The sequence below is a fragment of the Tauraco erythrolophus genome, chromosome 20 (genome assembly GCF_009769465.1).
Source record: "Tauraco erythrolophus isolate bTauEry1 chromosome 20, bTauEry1.pri, whole genome shotgun sequence".
NCBI lineage: Eukaryota > Metazoa > Chordata > Aves > Musophagiformes > Musophagidae > Tauraco > Tauraco erythrolophus.
Genome location: NC_141484.1, coordinates 7189512 through 7202979, shown reverse-complemented (window position 1 = coordinate 7202979; position 13468 = coordinate 7189512). Strand labels below are relative to the sequence as shown.

Sequence of the window (13468 nt, the reverse complement as noted above, 5' to 3'; positions counted from 1 at the left end):
ATGTAGAAAATAGAGAAGACCCTGAACTGAGCCACCCTGGGAAACAGGGAGGAAAGAGACGTGCTCTCATGTAATTCAGAAAGAGGTGGCTTGGCATGGGGGAAGCAAGCTCAGAAGTGAGGTTCTGCAGGACCGTGACATTGGATAACCTCTCTGTGATCCCATGAAGGAGGGCCAGAGACAGACGGTTCAACGGTGAACTTTGACCTTCAAAGCATTGGTCCCAGTTTAAACAAGAATGGTTTTACTGGCTCTAGAAAGCATGGGGGCAGACAGCCACAAACCAGGGATGAGTAAAAGAGTTACTGGGGAAAAAAATAAAACAGAACAAAAGTTACATGACAACCCCCTGTATGTTAAGAGTCAGAAAGGTAAAGACAGAGAAGGACAATCTTGCGCACCCATTCAGCACAACTTGAGTCACATCTTCTCCAGCTCTGTCCCTGCTCTCATTCCTCCTTCCACGAGGAAAGCCTGGCAAGAACACCACCATGCCTGGCTGCCACCCCTTCCAGCAGCCACACCACCCGCTACCAGCGGAGCAGCCCACGCCTGGCTGCTCCCCACCTCCACCCACAGCCGTTTGCCTGAGCGGGCGCCGCGTTGCGCTGCTGACACATTTGCGGCAGGGCCATCCGTCACCGCCGGCTGACGGGGTGACAGAGCTTTCTTGTCGAAGCGGAGAATCAATATGCCAGGAAATAATGATAATGAATCACCCTTTCACAAGGCATGCCACTTGCTTCCCTTCTCATACATTAGGTGGCATGATGGATTCCAAGAGGAGGACGTTTTCATGAGTTTCCTGAGCCCATTCTCTTTGGAAGGAGGAAGATCTCTCCCCACCTTAACCTTGATCCTGATCCTCCATCAAGCCGAAACACAGCAGACCACTGTTAAACAGAGGAACAGATCTCATTTAGTTTAACGTTAGGCAGCTCTTTCAGGAGAGAGGGCACAAAAACAAGAGCATCTTCTCTGTACGTACTGAAGAGCATATCATGTCAAGGCAGTCTTATCTTCTGCATCCCTACCAATACTTGTGTTGTCTACTTCATTACTGACGTCTTTCCAGGATGCTGGTGCCCCCCCCTCAGAGCCAGCTGCCTTCTGTCAGTGTTTTGGGCAAGTTCGAGAGCTCACTGCCACTCTGGAACTGCCAGGCATTAAGGATGCTGTGGCATTCAAAGTATTGAAGCACAGCCAGAGTTCACCATGCTGGCAGAACAAAGCATCTGAAATTAAGACACTGATTCTCAAATTTAAAACTCAGTTACTCCGTTTTTCCTGCAGAAGCTATATCCTGTCACTTGTTCATGAGCTCCTCTGTAAACTCCCAAGCAGCAACAGATAAATTTCTCCAACCTACAGAGGAGGTTTCTATATGAAATGACAGTAAAGAGGTAACATGAAAACCAGGTTTGCTCCATCAGATGTGGGAGCTGGAGTAGTTAAGGATCAGATTTGGCAATGACAGAGCCTAAAACACTGTCTCTAGGAAGATGAAGGATTTATGAGCGCAGAGACTGCAGGGAAGCAAGATGGATATGCTCACAGAAGACAGCAATGCCCTGGAGAGAGATGACAGAAGGAGAAGAGGAGGGAAATCACTTCCCAGAAGAAAAGTATGAGCAAAAGCTGTGGGACATCAGTGTGGCTACTTCCTCTAATGGAGAGCACGGACTTGCAGGGACAGTGTTCCCCTCCCTGCCCAAAGCCTAAGGCAGGGTCCACATGGCAGGGGACTGTTGCTCATATGGCAGGGGAAGCACAGCCACATGTTGGGCCCAGTTACGATCACAGAAATGTGATGCAGCTTACCAGGAAGGCAAAAAAAAGCCTCTTGGGCACCTCCACTCCCCCTGCCATCTCAGCCACTCTGCCAGGTTTGGTTAGCTCCTGCTGCAACTGTCTCAGCCAGGCAGAGCTCATTTCACTCACAAAGGAAAACTTTATTAAAAAGAGTCACCAGGACTTTTTGGCTGTCAAAAGCAGTTCAGCAGGGCTTCTCTGCTGCAAAGGCATCACTTTCCTGCTTTTCTTCATCTTCTGGGGCAGGATTTGTTACGCGATAACCAAGATTTACAAGTAGCCCTCCCTACCGTGGTAACAACTCCTGCTGCGAAACCAGTGGAGCTGCCCCTTCTCAGCCCACGTCAGCTGGTCTCCACAGACATCTGCACACCAGTAACAGTTCACAGGGAGAAAAACAGCTCTGCACTCTGGTGTTTATCATGGATGCTTTATCTCAACATATGGGAAGGAAAGAGCAGCCAGCGAGGCTTGTTTGCTTCTGGTGGAAAATTACCCGTGTAGTTTATTGTCCTCTATCCTCCGGTCACCTTTGGCAGAAGCACCACAAAGCCTCTGTGACCAGGACTTGGTTCTGAGCTCTACTGTTGACTTGGTCTGTTAGCTTTGACAGTCACTTCTCTCTCCATGTGAGAATTTACTCTTCTGTGAGAAGGGCAGTTGCACGCCACACAGCCGACCCTGAAAACCCGTATGGGCACCATCTTCTGGACCCTTGTGTAGGACTGAATGCGTCCTTAACATTTTCAGCTTCCCTTCTCCAGCTCTCAGACCTATCAGCTTGTCTCCTACTGCCTGGATAAAGTGTTCTTTTCAGGAATGTCAACTCTTCAGGCAGGATCTCAGTGGTCCCGTCCAGCGCTGCATGTCACTCTCCATCTGCATCTGAAGCTAACGAGGCTCTTTCACTCACATAGTCACTGCCTCACCCCACTGCCCCCCACAAGCAGCTCTGAAATGAGCTCCTCAGCCAACAACTCTGAAAGCAGGCATGACACAAGCACAGCCTTTTAACTAACTCTTCATAAATATATTCACTAATTTTAGTGAATTATTTACCCTGGGCTCCAGCAGCAGCTTTTGCTGCTCCAAAAGGGATGCAAGAACATGAAGTAACTTTGTTGAAGAAGCTTGTCAGAATGAACATGCAACAGTCTCCTGATTTACAGACCAATTCCCTCTTCCTTGCCACTCCTGTATGTCCTGCTCTGCGAAATGAAAGGGGCAGAGATTGAACTGGTCCCTCCTAAGCTGTTTGCTGAAAGCTCCATTTCTGATGCAGAAAAGAGGCCACCTTGAAGACTCTGGACACTGGCAGACTAATCTCTCTGCAGGAGATTGGAAACACAGGACTTCGGATAATTGTCACCCCATCCTATATCGGCCTCTGCTGTAATTCTCAGTCTCTGAGATGGTCTGAGAGGAATTCTCTGCAGAGAAGTGCTGGGGAGTCCCGTAAAGAGTAGGGTTCTGGTGGAGAGAGCAGAACTATCAGAGAAATTAGTAGATATGGAAAGTCAGCCTCACCAGCATACTTTGGAGAGCCCTTTCCTAGTTTTTTTCCCAGGAAGCCTTCTACCAAGTATCCTAGAAGAGGATGGGACAGAGAAAAAAAGAGCTTAATGGAGAGTTCCTGGCTATTCTTGTCCTTTTCCCCTCCAACTTAATGGCCAAGGGAAAGAGCCAGGGGAGAGACTATATTTCTGGGCATATAATTGTGAGATCATAGTTTGGGTAGGGTTGGGAATGCTCTGTCTTGAGGGCCGCAGTAACTTGAATAGAAGTGGTATGATCTGACTGTGCTACAGGGAGAGAGAACTGAGCCTGCAGCAACATATCCAGTTTATTCCTCTATAAAATGTCTCTTTATTAACACACAATACTTTCTAATAACTATAATACAGCATCAAGAGCAGCACATAGAGCAAACATCCCATGTGGGACCTGTCTGGGAACATTTGCCAGAGACTATTCAATAACAGCAATCATAATCATGCTGCCAATGTCTTTAAAGCCAATGGTCCTCACCTATAGAGCTGGGCATCTCAGGCTGTAACAGGCTGCAATTAATCGGGTTAGCTGCTTAATAAACAATAGTCCAATGTTTGCTGCTGAGCTCCACCAAGCTCTGTCCTTTTGTTATCTTTCCTAATCCACATCCTTTCCCATTACACTGCTAGACAGTTATAATCCAATATTATCCAATAATAAAGAGGTAGGGCTGTGCCTTGGTGAGCTGTGTCCCCTCTGTTTTGAGAAGTGCATCAGACTTGCTCAGCTCAGTCCCTTTTGCTGTGCTGTGCCCTCCAGCAGCTCACTCCTAACACCATTCACTTGATCAGGATTGGAGAAAGGATGGGGAAAAAACCCAAACAGGTAGATATTCAAGTATCTTTAGGGAGCAATCCATCGCCACCAGAGATTTAAACCCTCCAGGAAAAAAGAGCCTGAGGTCCAAACAGCAGAATTGAAGTAAGTAATTCCTTACTAGGAAGTAGTAATTCCTTATTAGGAAGAACTTCTTCACAGTAAGGGTAACAGAACACTGGAACAGTCTTCCCAGAGAGGTTGTGGAGTCTCCTTCTCTGGAGATGTTCAAAACCCACCTGGAGGCGTTCTTGTGTGATCTAATCTAGGTGGTGCTGCTCAGGCAGGGGGATTGGACTAGATGATCCTTCAAGGTCCCTTCCAATCCCTGACATTCTGTGATTCTGTGAAAAGTTCTAATTTATTGATGGCTTAGTTGGTTTAGTCTTCTGCAGGAGATGCCCTGTTCTAAGAACCTTGCAAGAATCTGGAAACAGGCTCCAAAACTGGTAAAGGACTTGGGCTTATAACAGCTCCACACTTGCAAGGCTGAGGAGGGAGCTGAAAGGAAGGAAGGAGTTACGGTTTGGGGAAAGAACCCTCCCCATCCCAAGGGCATGATTCACCTTGCTGATGTACTTGGTCACCCAGTCTGGCCCTGTCTCTGCACTTAGTATCATTGCTCAAGAGCTGGGCAAGCCAGCAAGGTTTTGCCCAAACTCAAATCAAGGCTTCAGCTTAAACATCATTACCAGGATTTAAAACAAGTGATTTTTCCCAACTAGCCCTTTCTCCAGGGAAGCACAGACAACAGGCTCCCTGTAGCACCCATTAGGGTGCCTGTGCTCAGCCTCCCAAGGCAGTTTGGGCACGTGCAGGAGAGGCTGACAAAGCAGGCTGAGGAGCTTCCACAGCTGGGACAGGGACGAGAGCCTGTGTAGGCAAACACTTACGAACCCACCAGCTCCAAGAGTACAGAGATCTCTAAGCACGTATAAAGTCAGCAGTTCAAGCTCCAACCGCTGCTGAATTTACCATTGGCACTCACCCATGCGAGGTGGCAATCAGTTTTGCAGCCAAATATTTAAGCTGTTACTCTTCAGAAGACTGCCAACAGCTCAATGGCTCTGGAAGCCCTCTCCCTGCCATCAGCCCCACTCCACCTGGAGACGCAGATCCACTCTCTGTGCTCCTACCAGTCCTGACAGGGAAACGCCTCACCATGCCAGCCTTGTTTCCAGACGAGCTCTCCGTGTTCAGGAGGCCCAGACAATGGGAGCCCATCTGTCTGGGCTCTCTAGCAATATGGTACTTGGGCTTGCAAGCTTCAACTTTCTCCTTTTAGAGACTTTGGAGGTGTGTGTCCTGGCTAGTCCCTTCCCCGGGAGGAAAAACACAGCCAGATAAGAGCTGATTCCTGCTGCATCTCCATTTTCTTTGAACTGTCTCATTTTTAATTTCCAGTTCAGATCCCAGTCTTTAAGACAGTATTTTTCAGTGACAGAATGAAATTTTTCTTGTCCATGAGGTATGGAAAGAGACCACTGTAGGCTTTGTTAGCTGATGTGCTGCTTGCAACGGGCACGAGACTCTGCAAAGAGGCTACTGACGTTTGATCATCTCTTAGATGAGGAGAAAGAGGGAAAGCAGCTTTCAAAGGCAAGACTGAAACTGTTCAGACACCAGCAGAAATGACCTTCACACACAGCTAGCTCTCCCTGCTGCCAAGAACTCTCAGCCACTGTCATCTGAATCGCCAGAGCACCTGGGGCAGTGCAGCTTTACATCAGCCACTGCTGCTCTGAAATCCAGGGGCTTTCCATCGGGCTGGGGAAGAGGGTGTACGGTGGGTCCTGCAGTAGGCATGCTGCAAAGCCTGCACTGGCCTCCCAGCTGAAATAGGATTGATTTTTTCAAATCACGATGCAAAGCGTGGGTCAGCTTCCCATCCACGCCGGGCCAACAGACACAGGTCAGGTGAATAAGCCACAGTCCGTGTGGGAAGTTTTTACCCAGCACAACAAACAGGTAGGCTGGCAGCTCCAGTGTTCAGCTCTGCTGCTCAGAGTGCTCTGCAGAAGGTGAACGACCTTCAGCACCACATGGCTAAAAACAACTAAAGGAAGATGAAGAAAAGGTTCAGAGAGTCCGCATCTGGCCACTGGAATTCAGGCAGGAAAAGTTCAGGAGACCACAAAACACCAGCCAAGACCAGTCTTTAGGATCTAAGCTACCCAAGCACCAACAAAAGACCAAATCATGTATAACTCTCAGCCCTGCTTTTAGAAGACGGGACAGTGGTGATGTGAGGACATGGGAGAAGCCAGCTTGATAAATCTCAGTGGTACAGGATCCATCCTTACCCTGGAATCTGCAGCAAGAGCTTTTCTCTGTTCCCTGCATCACATGGCTGTTTGATAAATCATCTTTCCTAATAAATCTATCCCTCATTGTACACATACGGAATCCGTTGCTCTAAGTAGCCACTGAGGTGCTGTCAGGGTCATTAAATATCATTATCTGGGGCAGCTGTTCCCCAGCGTGCTGACGCAGGAATCAATCAGGCTAAAGCATGAATTTCCCCTACCCTTCTCCAAACACTGCCTTTGTCCCTCTCCATCAAGCGATGAAAACGTGAAGCAGTTCTGCCTTTACGCCAAGGTTTAGCAATCCTCATACTGGAAGGAGCCGGCTAAAGGGAAACCAATGGCAGATCAGGCAGATGTCAGGTTGTCACAGAGACAGGATGAGGTCTGACTGATGTCTTTAGCAGGAAAGAGGAGGCAGGGTGATTGGAAACAGGCCAGTGAGCTGAGCAGAGATTACTCTCAAAAAAAACCCCACACCAAACCCCCTCAAAAAACCAAAAAAAACCCAAAAAACACCCCACCCCAAAACTTCCTTTAATACCCCTTAATGAGATAACTTCTTTCTCCGAAGAACATGGGGGCTTTCAAACCTTTCACATGCTCAGATAACAAAAGGGAAACATAGACACTCAGGATTTTCACACCATCCAAGGTCAGGATTCGTTAACTCAAGCTGTTCAGCATCTGAGACTTGAGGGCTTAAAATTCAACTTCATTTTCCTGGGTGATAACTGCTTAACCCCATCTCAGATGTTCTCTAGAACAGAGGATCTCTATTCTTCTGCAGTGACTGCCAGACACTTCCAAACAGGATCACAGATCTTTGAATGTACAGAAAAGGGACGATATCCAGCTGAAGTCAGGTCAAGTGTGTGTGTGTGGTGGGAAACAGCCTGAGAAGCAGCTTTTCTTCCTATTTCAGGTCAGTGATAGGTATAAACAGAGCTAATTCTGTGCTTGAATGGTCTGGACCCATGAACCAGGAGACTTAACCCGCAGAAATGCTGCTGGTGCTGTAACACCCTCTCTGTTAGCCCTGAATATCAGTTACTCTGTCTAGGTTACACAAAACAAGACAAACCTCAACACAAGCCCCCATAGCACTCTCCCCCTCTCCAGTCTTTAAGGGCATGTACACATACAAGCCAGATGTGAGGCAGCTGCACCTTTGGATGACAAAGGCACTGCAAAAAAAAAGTAGCGATGTCTTATTTCCCTTATAGGAATTATCTGTCTTCCCAGAAGTGCTTGGCAGTAAGATTTTGGAGAAAACTCATGAGAGCGGGGCTTCCCAAGGACGACACACATTGGTTTGGGGGTTTCCAGTGCAGCACATCCTACGCTAAAGCAAGACCCAAGACAAAAAAAATACACCAGATGATAAAACTAAAGGCAGAAAGTCTGACAGAAGTGTCTTTTGTTCTCAAATCAAAACGAAGATTGTTCAAAGTCTGTTGTACACATGCTGAGCGAACAAGAAACTTACTGCTAAACAGCAGCTGGTGGGTATCACAGTTAGCCCCCACACAGGAAAACTCTTCCAAATCCCTTCTGCCTCTCACACAAACCAGATTAAAATTTCATCTACCAGCTCACGTCAGACTGAGAACAATTTGTTTTGTTTTAATCAGAAATTTCATCCAAGAACAAAAATCCTGTTTGTCAAGAGAGTTATCAGGCCTGGGCAATCCTCCTCAAAGAGGTTGCTTCGACAAGCACTTGCTTCCAAACAAGAATGTCTTGCTGAAAAGACACGTCGGTAGCGTGACTCAGTTTCCATCCACGGTACATGGCCAACACTCAGCCAAGACTCACCTATCCATCTCATGAGGGATGTCATGATTTGAAGATACTTGGTCTTCTGCACATTGAAGAAAGTGAAAGGACCCAGGAGGAGAGTGAATGCTGCCTGGAAGAACAACAAAAACACACGTCAAATTAAAAACCAGAAATTCTACTAGCAAGACAAATTTATCAGTAAAGCAAAGCTCGCCTTGAAAGTTCACCTCCAGATACGTCTGTCGTGGAGCTTTCTTTGTTGCTTAATTTTACATCTAGGTTGGCTGAGACACAGGGGGTCACGCAAGCTGCTTGGTATCAGAGAACATGCCTTGGGCAGAAGTAGAGCACAGGATCCTCTTGGCTCTCAGCCGCTTGCTATCCCTGCTGCAGCACGCCTTTACTGACACATTTCAGCAAAAGCTCAGTGCAGCCTTATGGAACGTTAAATATTAAACTGTGGATGGGCTCTTTGTCCAGGTATATGCTCAGTTTAGGTCTGGACAGCCATAGCCATGACCAGTCTACTCGTGTTAACATTGATGGAGTAGCTTCAAGGTGTCCCAGGCAGAACAGCAATGGAGCCAGGTCTGCCCAGAACATTTTTTCCCACACTTTAAGTTGCTTGTTTTACGGCAGGAAGCTTATAGCATAACTGTTGCCTTGGAAGCTGAAAACCTGTGCAAAGTGAGGAAAATCAAAGAGGCACTCATAAGAACAAACTTCTTTCAGTGTGGAAGTTAAAGACGCTGTCAGTGAGAAGAGAAAGAGATCTTTCTTCTCTGCCATCTTAGATGTATATTGAGAGACCAGGGTTTCTCAGCAAACTAAACTGGGGTATCCTGCAGTACCAGCCTGTTGCATATTTTCAGCTGGGTCACAAAATATATCCAACAAAGCTGGAAATTAGGACTACTCAGCTTCCCACGTGAGTTTCTTCTAGCACTCTTCTACAGCACACAAGGCAACCCTGCTGTCCGCCCATGCCCAGCAGAGCAGTGTCCTGTGCAGCACCATCGCCTCTGCCTGGGCACCGAGCAGCTCTCGGACCCTACCTAGTCCAAAGAGAGAAAAGGAAAGGTTTTACTGCAGGAAGAGAACAGACTTTGACTGAGGTCTGAACGTGAACTGAGAGAAGCTACTTGTGACAGGGAAACAAAAACGGGTGTTACAGAAGAGAGCCCTGCCCATGATCCATGGGATGGCACAGGGTAGCAATACAGCAATAGCAGGTCTAAAAGGTGTAAGCAAGAAGTATCCAGAAAACCACAGCACACACTGTGCAGATTTGTTGAGTATCGCCAAGGATTAAAGACAAAGACTCAACATTAATATTTACACATCAGTCTTTTCCATGACTTCTTAAAGCAGTTCCAAAGAAAGGTGTTACCAGAAGGGGAGAACTGGGACTCAAAAGGGCAGGCTACAGAGCCTTAAGGTCTCTGTCGATCCCAACAGAGTCAGTGACAGAACAGAATCCAAGCTATTTTAAGACTAGAACAACCCCAAGAAACCTTTTTTGAGACAGTTTCAGAATATCTGCAAGGCAAATTGGAAACACCTTGCATCACAAATATTCTCAGGTGACTGAAGTAAACCCAGAAGTGGACCAGAGGAAAGAACCCTTGGCTTCACACATCGCTCGATCAAGACCTATTCTGACCTGAGGCCATCATTTACACCGTCTTGTTTTTTCTGCTTGGAAAAAAAAAAATGGCAGAAAGCACGCACGGAATTCAGATTTGTGAAGCAATTGAGGATCGTCGGAGGAAATGCAGAAATCACACAGAATACAACAACAGAGGCATAACTGGCAAGACTAAGAGTTAAAACAGCCTTCACAGTTAAGACATCTTCCATTTTAACTCAGAAGCAGACCAGCCAGTTACAAGTCCTTTTCTTACTCTTCTCCCTCTTGATCCTTTCTTCTCATCAGGAGCTTAACTCTGGTTTCCTGCCCTCTGCAGACTGCCACTCTATCCTAGGACAGTGCACACATCTCAAAGGACTAAATAAACTTTAGACTAAAGAGAGATGTAGGTCAAGGACCCAGAGTGAACCAAGAAGACGCCAACTCTCCTACTGGAAATTATTCTCAACTTTGTGACTAGAATCTTTCATCCTCCCTTCCCAACACACACACTGCTGAACACAGCCTCCCTTCAAGTCCAGTTAATAGCTCATGCATCAGAAAGAGCTGGAATAAAGAGAGACAGACGAAGGATGGCAATAATTAAGGAACAGGTGTCTTCTGCAAATTAGAATGCACCAGAACCAATTGGCAAAACAGCACCTCAAAGCATGGCAAGGATTGACACAAGATTGCTAAGCACCGAAGCAGCTGGGTCTGAAACTGAGATTTGCCTTAAGCAGCAAGGAAAGAGCTGTGTTATGGTGGATGAGGGGCTCAGCTGCTGAAAAGCATAACAAGCATCATTAGGTGCTGGAAGAACCTGGATCTTCTGCGTGCTCCCCAACATCTGCTAACGAAGCAGAAGGAATTCTTCTGGATGTTGCACTTCACTTTCTGCAATTATTCTCCAGTGCTCAAGGCATCTTAAACAGCTACATTCATGGAGCAACTCAACTCTCCCCTCCTCTGTGGGCTTTGCTATTCAACTCGTGGCTAAGGGATACAAGTCATGTGCCTGAACAGTCAGAGTCCCCTCTCGTCCTTTAAGATGATCCGTGTCTTCTGTTCTTAACAAGATCCTGGAGCTGGTCCAACAGAACCAAGTGAGAGATGAATTCAAGTGCAATAGAAATGTATTACCTTTTCCACTTGACGCCTATTAGCGAGGCACGATGGATATCCACAGATCGATACAAACGATGCTAAGGCCTGGAATGAGATGAGGTTGCCCTGCTTTGCAGAGATTTCTGCCAACCGCTTGCAGGAAGGGAAGCCACAGCACACACTGGACTGCTTCAGCAGAGAAAAGCAGGGCAGAAGAGGACATGAAACAGCCAGATTAACATCAATTCAAAGTGGAATTGCGTACAGCTCCACAGGATTCAGCCTAGGTCAGGAAAGAGGGGTCAGTTCCTCACCAATAACCAGGACATGAGGGGCAAGGACTCAGTCCCTGGATTAGAGCTAATCTCATCATCAACCCTCAGAAGAGTCCCAAGGCCAGGAAGCCTATTTAAAAATGCATCCCCAAAACGATGCGAAGAGACCATGATGCTTAGAAGGAGGATGTCTACTTCCTCTGCCTCACTGTGCCAGACACCTAAATGCTCTTCTGACTGATTAATTAGTTTCATAACTTCTCCCTAAGGAAAAAGTAAGCCCAAAGAAGCATCTCAGACATACACCCAAACTTTCCACCTGATGTTCTCCAACCTCAAGTCTCTCCCAGAGGACTATAATTTGAAAAGTGCTTCATTACACATGTTATTCAAACAATCCACAACCTACATAGAAAACTGCACCAGTGAGCCCCACCAGAAATCAAATATATAAAGCTCAAGCACATCAAAAAGCTCTCCCAAGTTTTCCAGTTCACCTCCTGAGCTAGCTGAGATGATCTCTAGGAGTTTATCATTCTCTTCCTAAGCTTCAGCAAATTAACCCAAGGCAGACTGAGTATAGTCTACTTTGATTAAAGATTTTTCTACTAGCGAAGTGGTTTCTTACTAGAAACAAGCAGGCGCACACGGCTGATTCATTACTAAACTCCAGCAAGCTAAGGGAATTCTCCCTTTGGCTAAGAAGGAGCATCAGATCTATCAAACGCTGTTTATATTCACAAGATGGCAGAGAGAAACCTCTACTGTGTTTTTGAACAGACTGGCTGTTTAGAGTGGCTCCCTAATTTCTCTCCAAGCTCCTACATTAAACTGGAAAGGCCAGACAAGCTGCCAGACTTGCTGCAGAGGGTACGTGGGACCCACACACAGCAAAGAAACACAACAGATATTCTTTACTTTTCTTTCCTTTCTCATGCTGAAAAACAGCGTTAAGATCCAGCACATTAATGACCCCCTCCAAAAGAGCATTTTTCTTGCTTTTACTGATGTTTCCAAACAGAAAATTGGAAGCCAGCAAGTGCAGAGGAAAGAACAGCAGCTTGCCACCCTGAATTACACTCTACCCTGCACAGTAGGAGCCACGAGCAGCACACCAGCTTGCTCAACCCCTGGGAGGGTCTTCAGATCCATTCCTTCCACTAAACCAAGCCACAACAGCACAGGTATCAAGGTCTGGGAGCTTCCCTTAGCCAGCTACTCAGCTGACACCACTTTCCCAGCCTCTGCACCTGTCAGCTCTTAGTATTTCAAAGTGAAAAGTAGGCTGGTCAACTCGAGTCTTCTTACCACAGGGAAAACTAGCTGGGGCTTACCATTGCCTGAAATATATTTATATATATTCATATATTTCTAAAAGTACATTTTATTAAAGCTCTTATGTTAAAACTTGGTTACATAACCTTGTTTATTGGCTTATCTTAAAAAAGCAAAAGTAAGATCAAACGTTAATAGGACATCTGGCTGGTTTTATCAGCTTACTTTCAGCCAAGAGGACCACCAAGAGAGCTCTCAACCACTCAGCGATGGCCAGCTAATGCCGAGAGTCTTTCAGACCACACAGTCAGAGGGCTGTATTGACTAAAAAGGTTCTTTATTGACCTGAAGGGTCCATATATCACTCTGAACCAGTACAGTTCAATAGCTTTCATCTGCTTCCCAGCACGCAGCTTTTACAGAAAAAGCCAACAGAGTTCAGGAAGCACAATTAGCATCCCAAACATAGCTGATTCATGTATTAGATGCAGCAGTTACAGCATTACGGCTAGTGCCAGCATATATTTGCAAGAGGACCATCTGAAAACCAGCTTCATTCATAACTGTCATCAGAACTGGTTTGTTTTCATGCTCCACAAACTCATCTGTAAGAATTGCATCCATCTCTGGAGCTTGCTGAGTAGTGAATTAAAAACAGTAGCTGCTGTTTCTTGTTGATTCAGAGCCTGGGAACTTTCAGACAGGTTAAGTAAAGGCAGAGTATTTATCTGAGTAAAGCAAGACCATGAAGATTAACCTTGCTAAATGCAACAACTACTGCAGGAGCAGAGCAAAAAGTTCTGAGAGTTTTTGAATAAATGCGTGCTTGGCACAGGGCTATCACACCAGTGCAAAGTTGGTAAGTCTCAGATATCAGGGCAAGGATCACGCAGTTTTAGTATGAAGATGGTAAA

At 46.3% G+C, this 13468-nt stretch overlaps 1 protein-coding gene across 2 annotated transcripts in view; it reads right to left on the bottom strand.

The window, feature by feature from the left end:
* The window catches only part of SLC38A12 (solute carrier family 38 member 12), a 44252-nt gene that overhangs the window by 7724 nt on the left and 23060 nt on the right, over positions 1 to 13468 (bottom strand). For both annotated transcript variants that reach the window (XM_086623969.1, XM_009978524.2), the window contains exon 8: positions 8304 to 8397. In XM_086623969.1, the coding sequence (XP_086480095.1) occupies positions 8304 to 8397 (94 nt within the window). The remainder of the gene's footprint in view (positions 1 to 8303; positions 8398 to 13468) is intronic.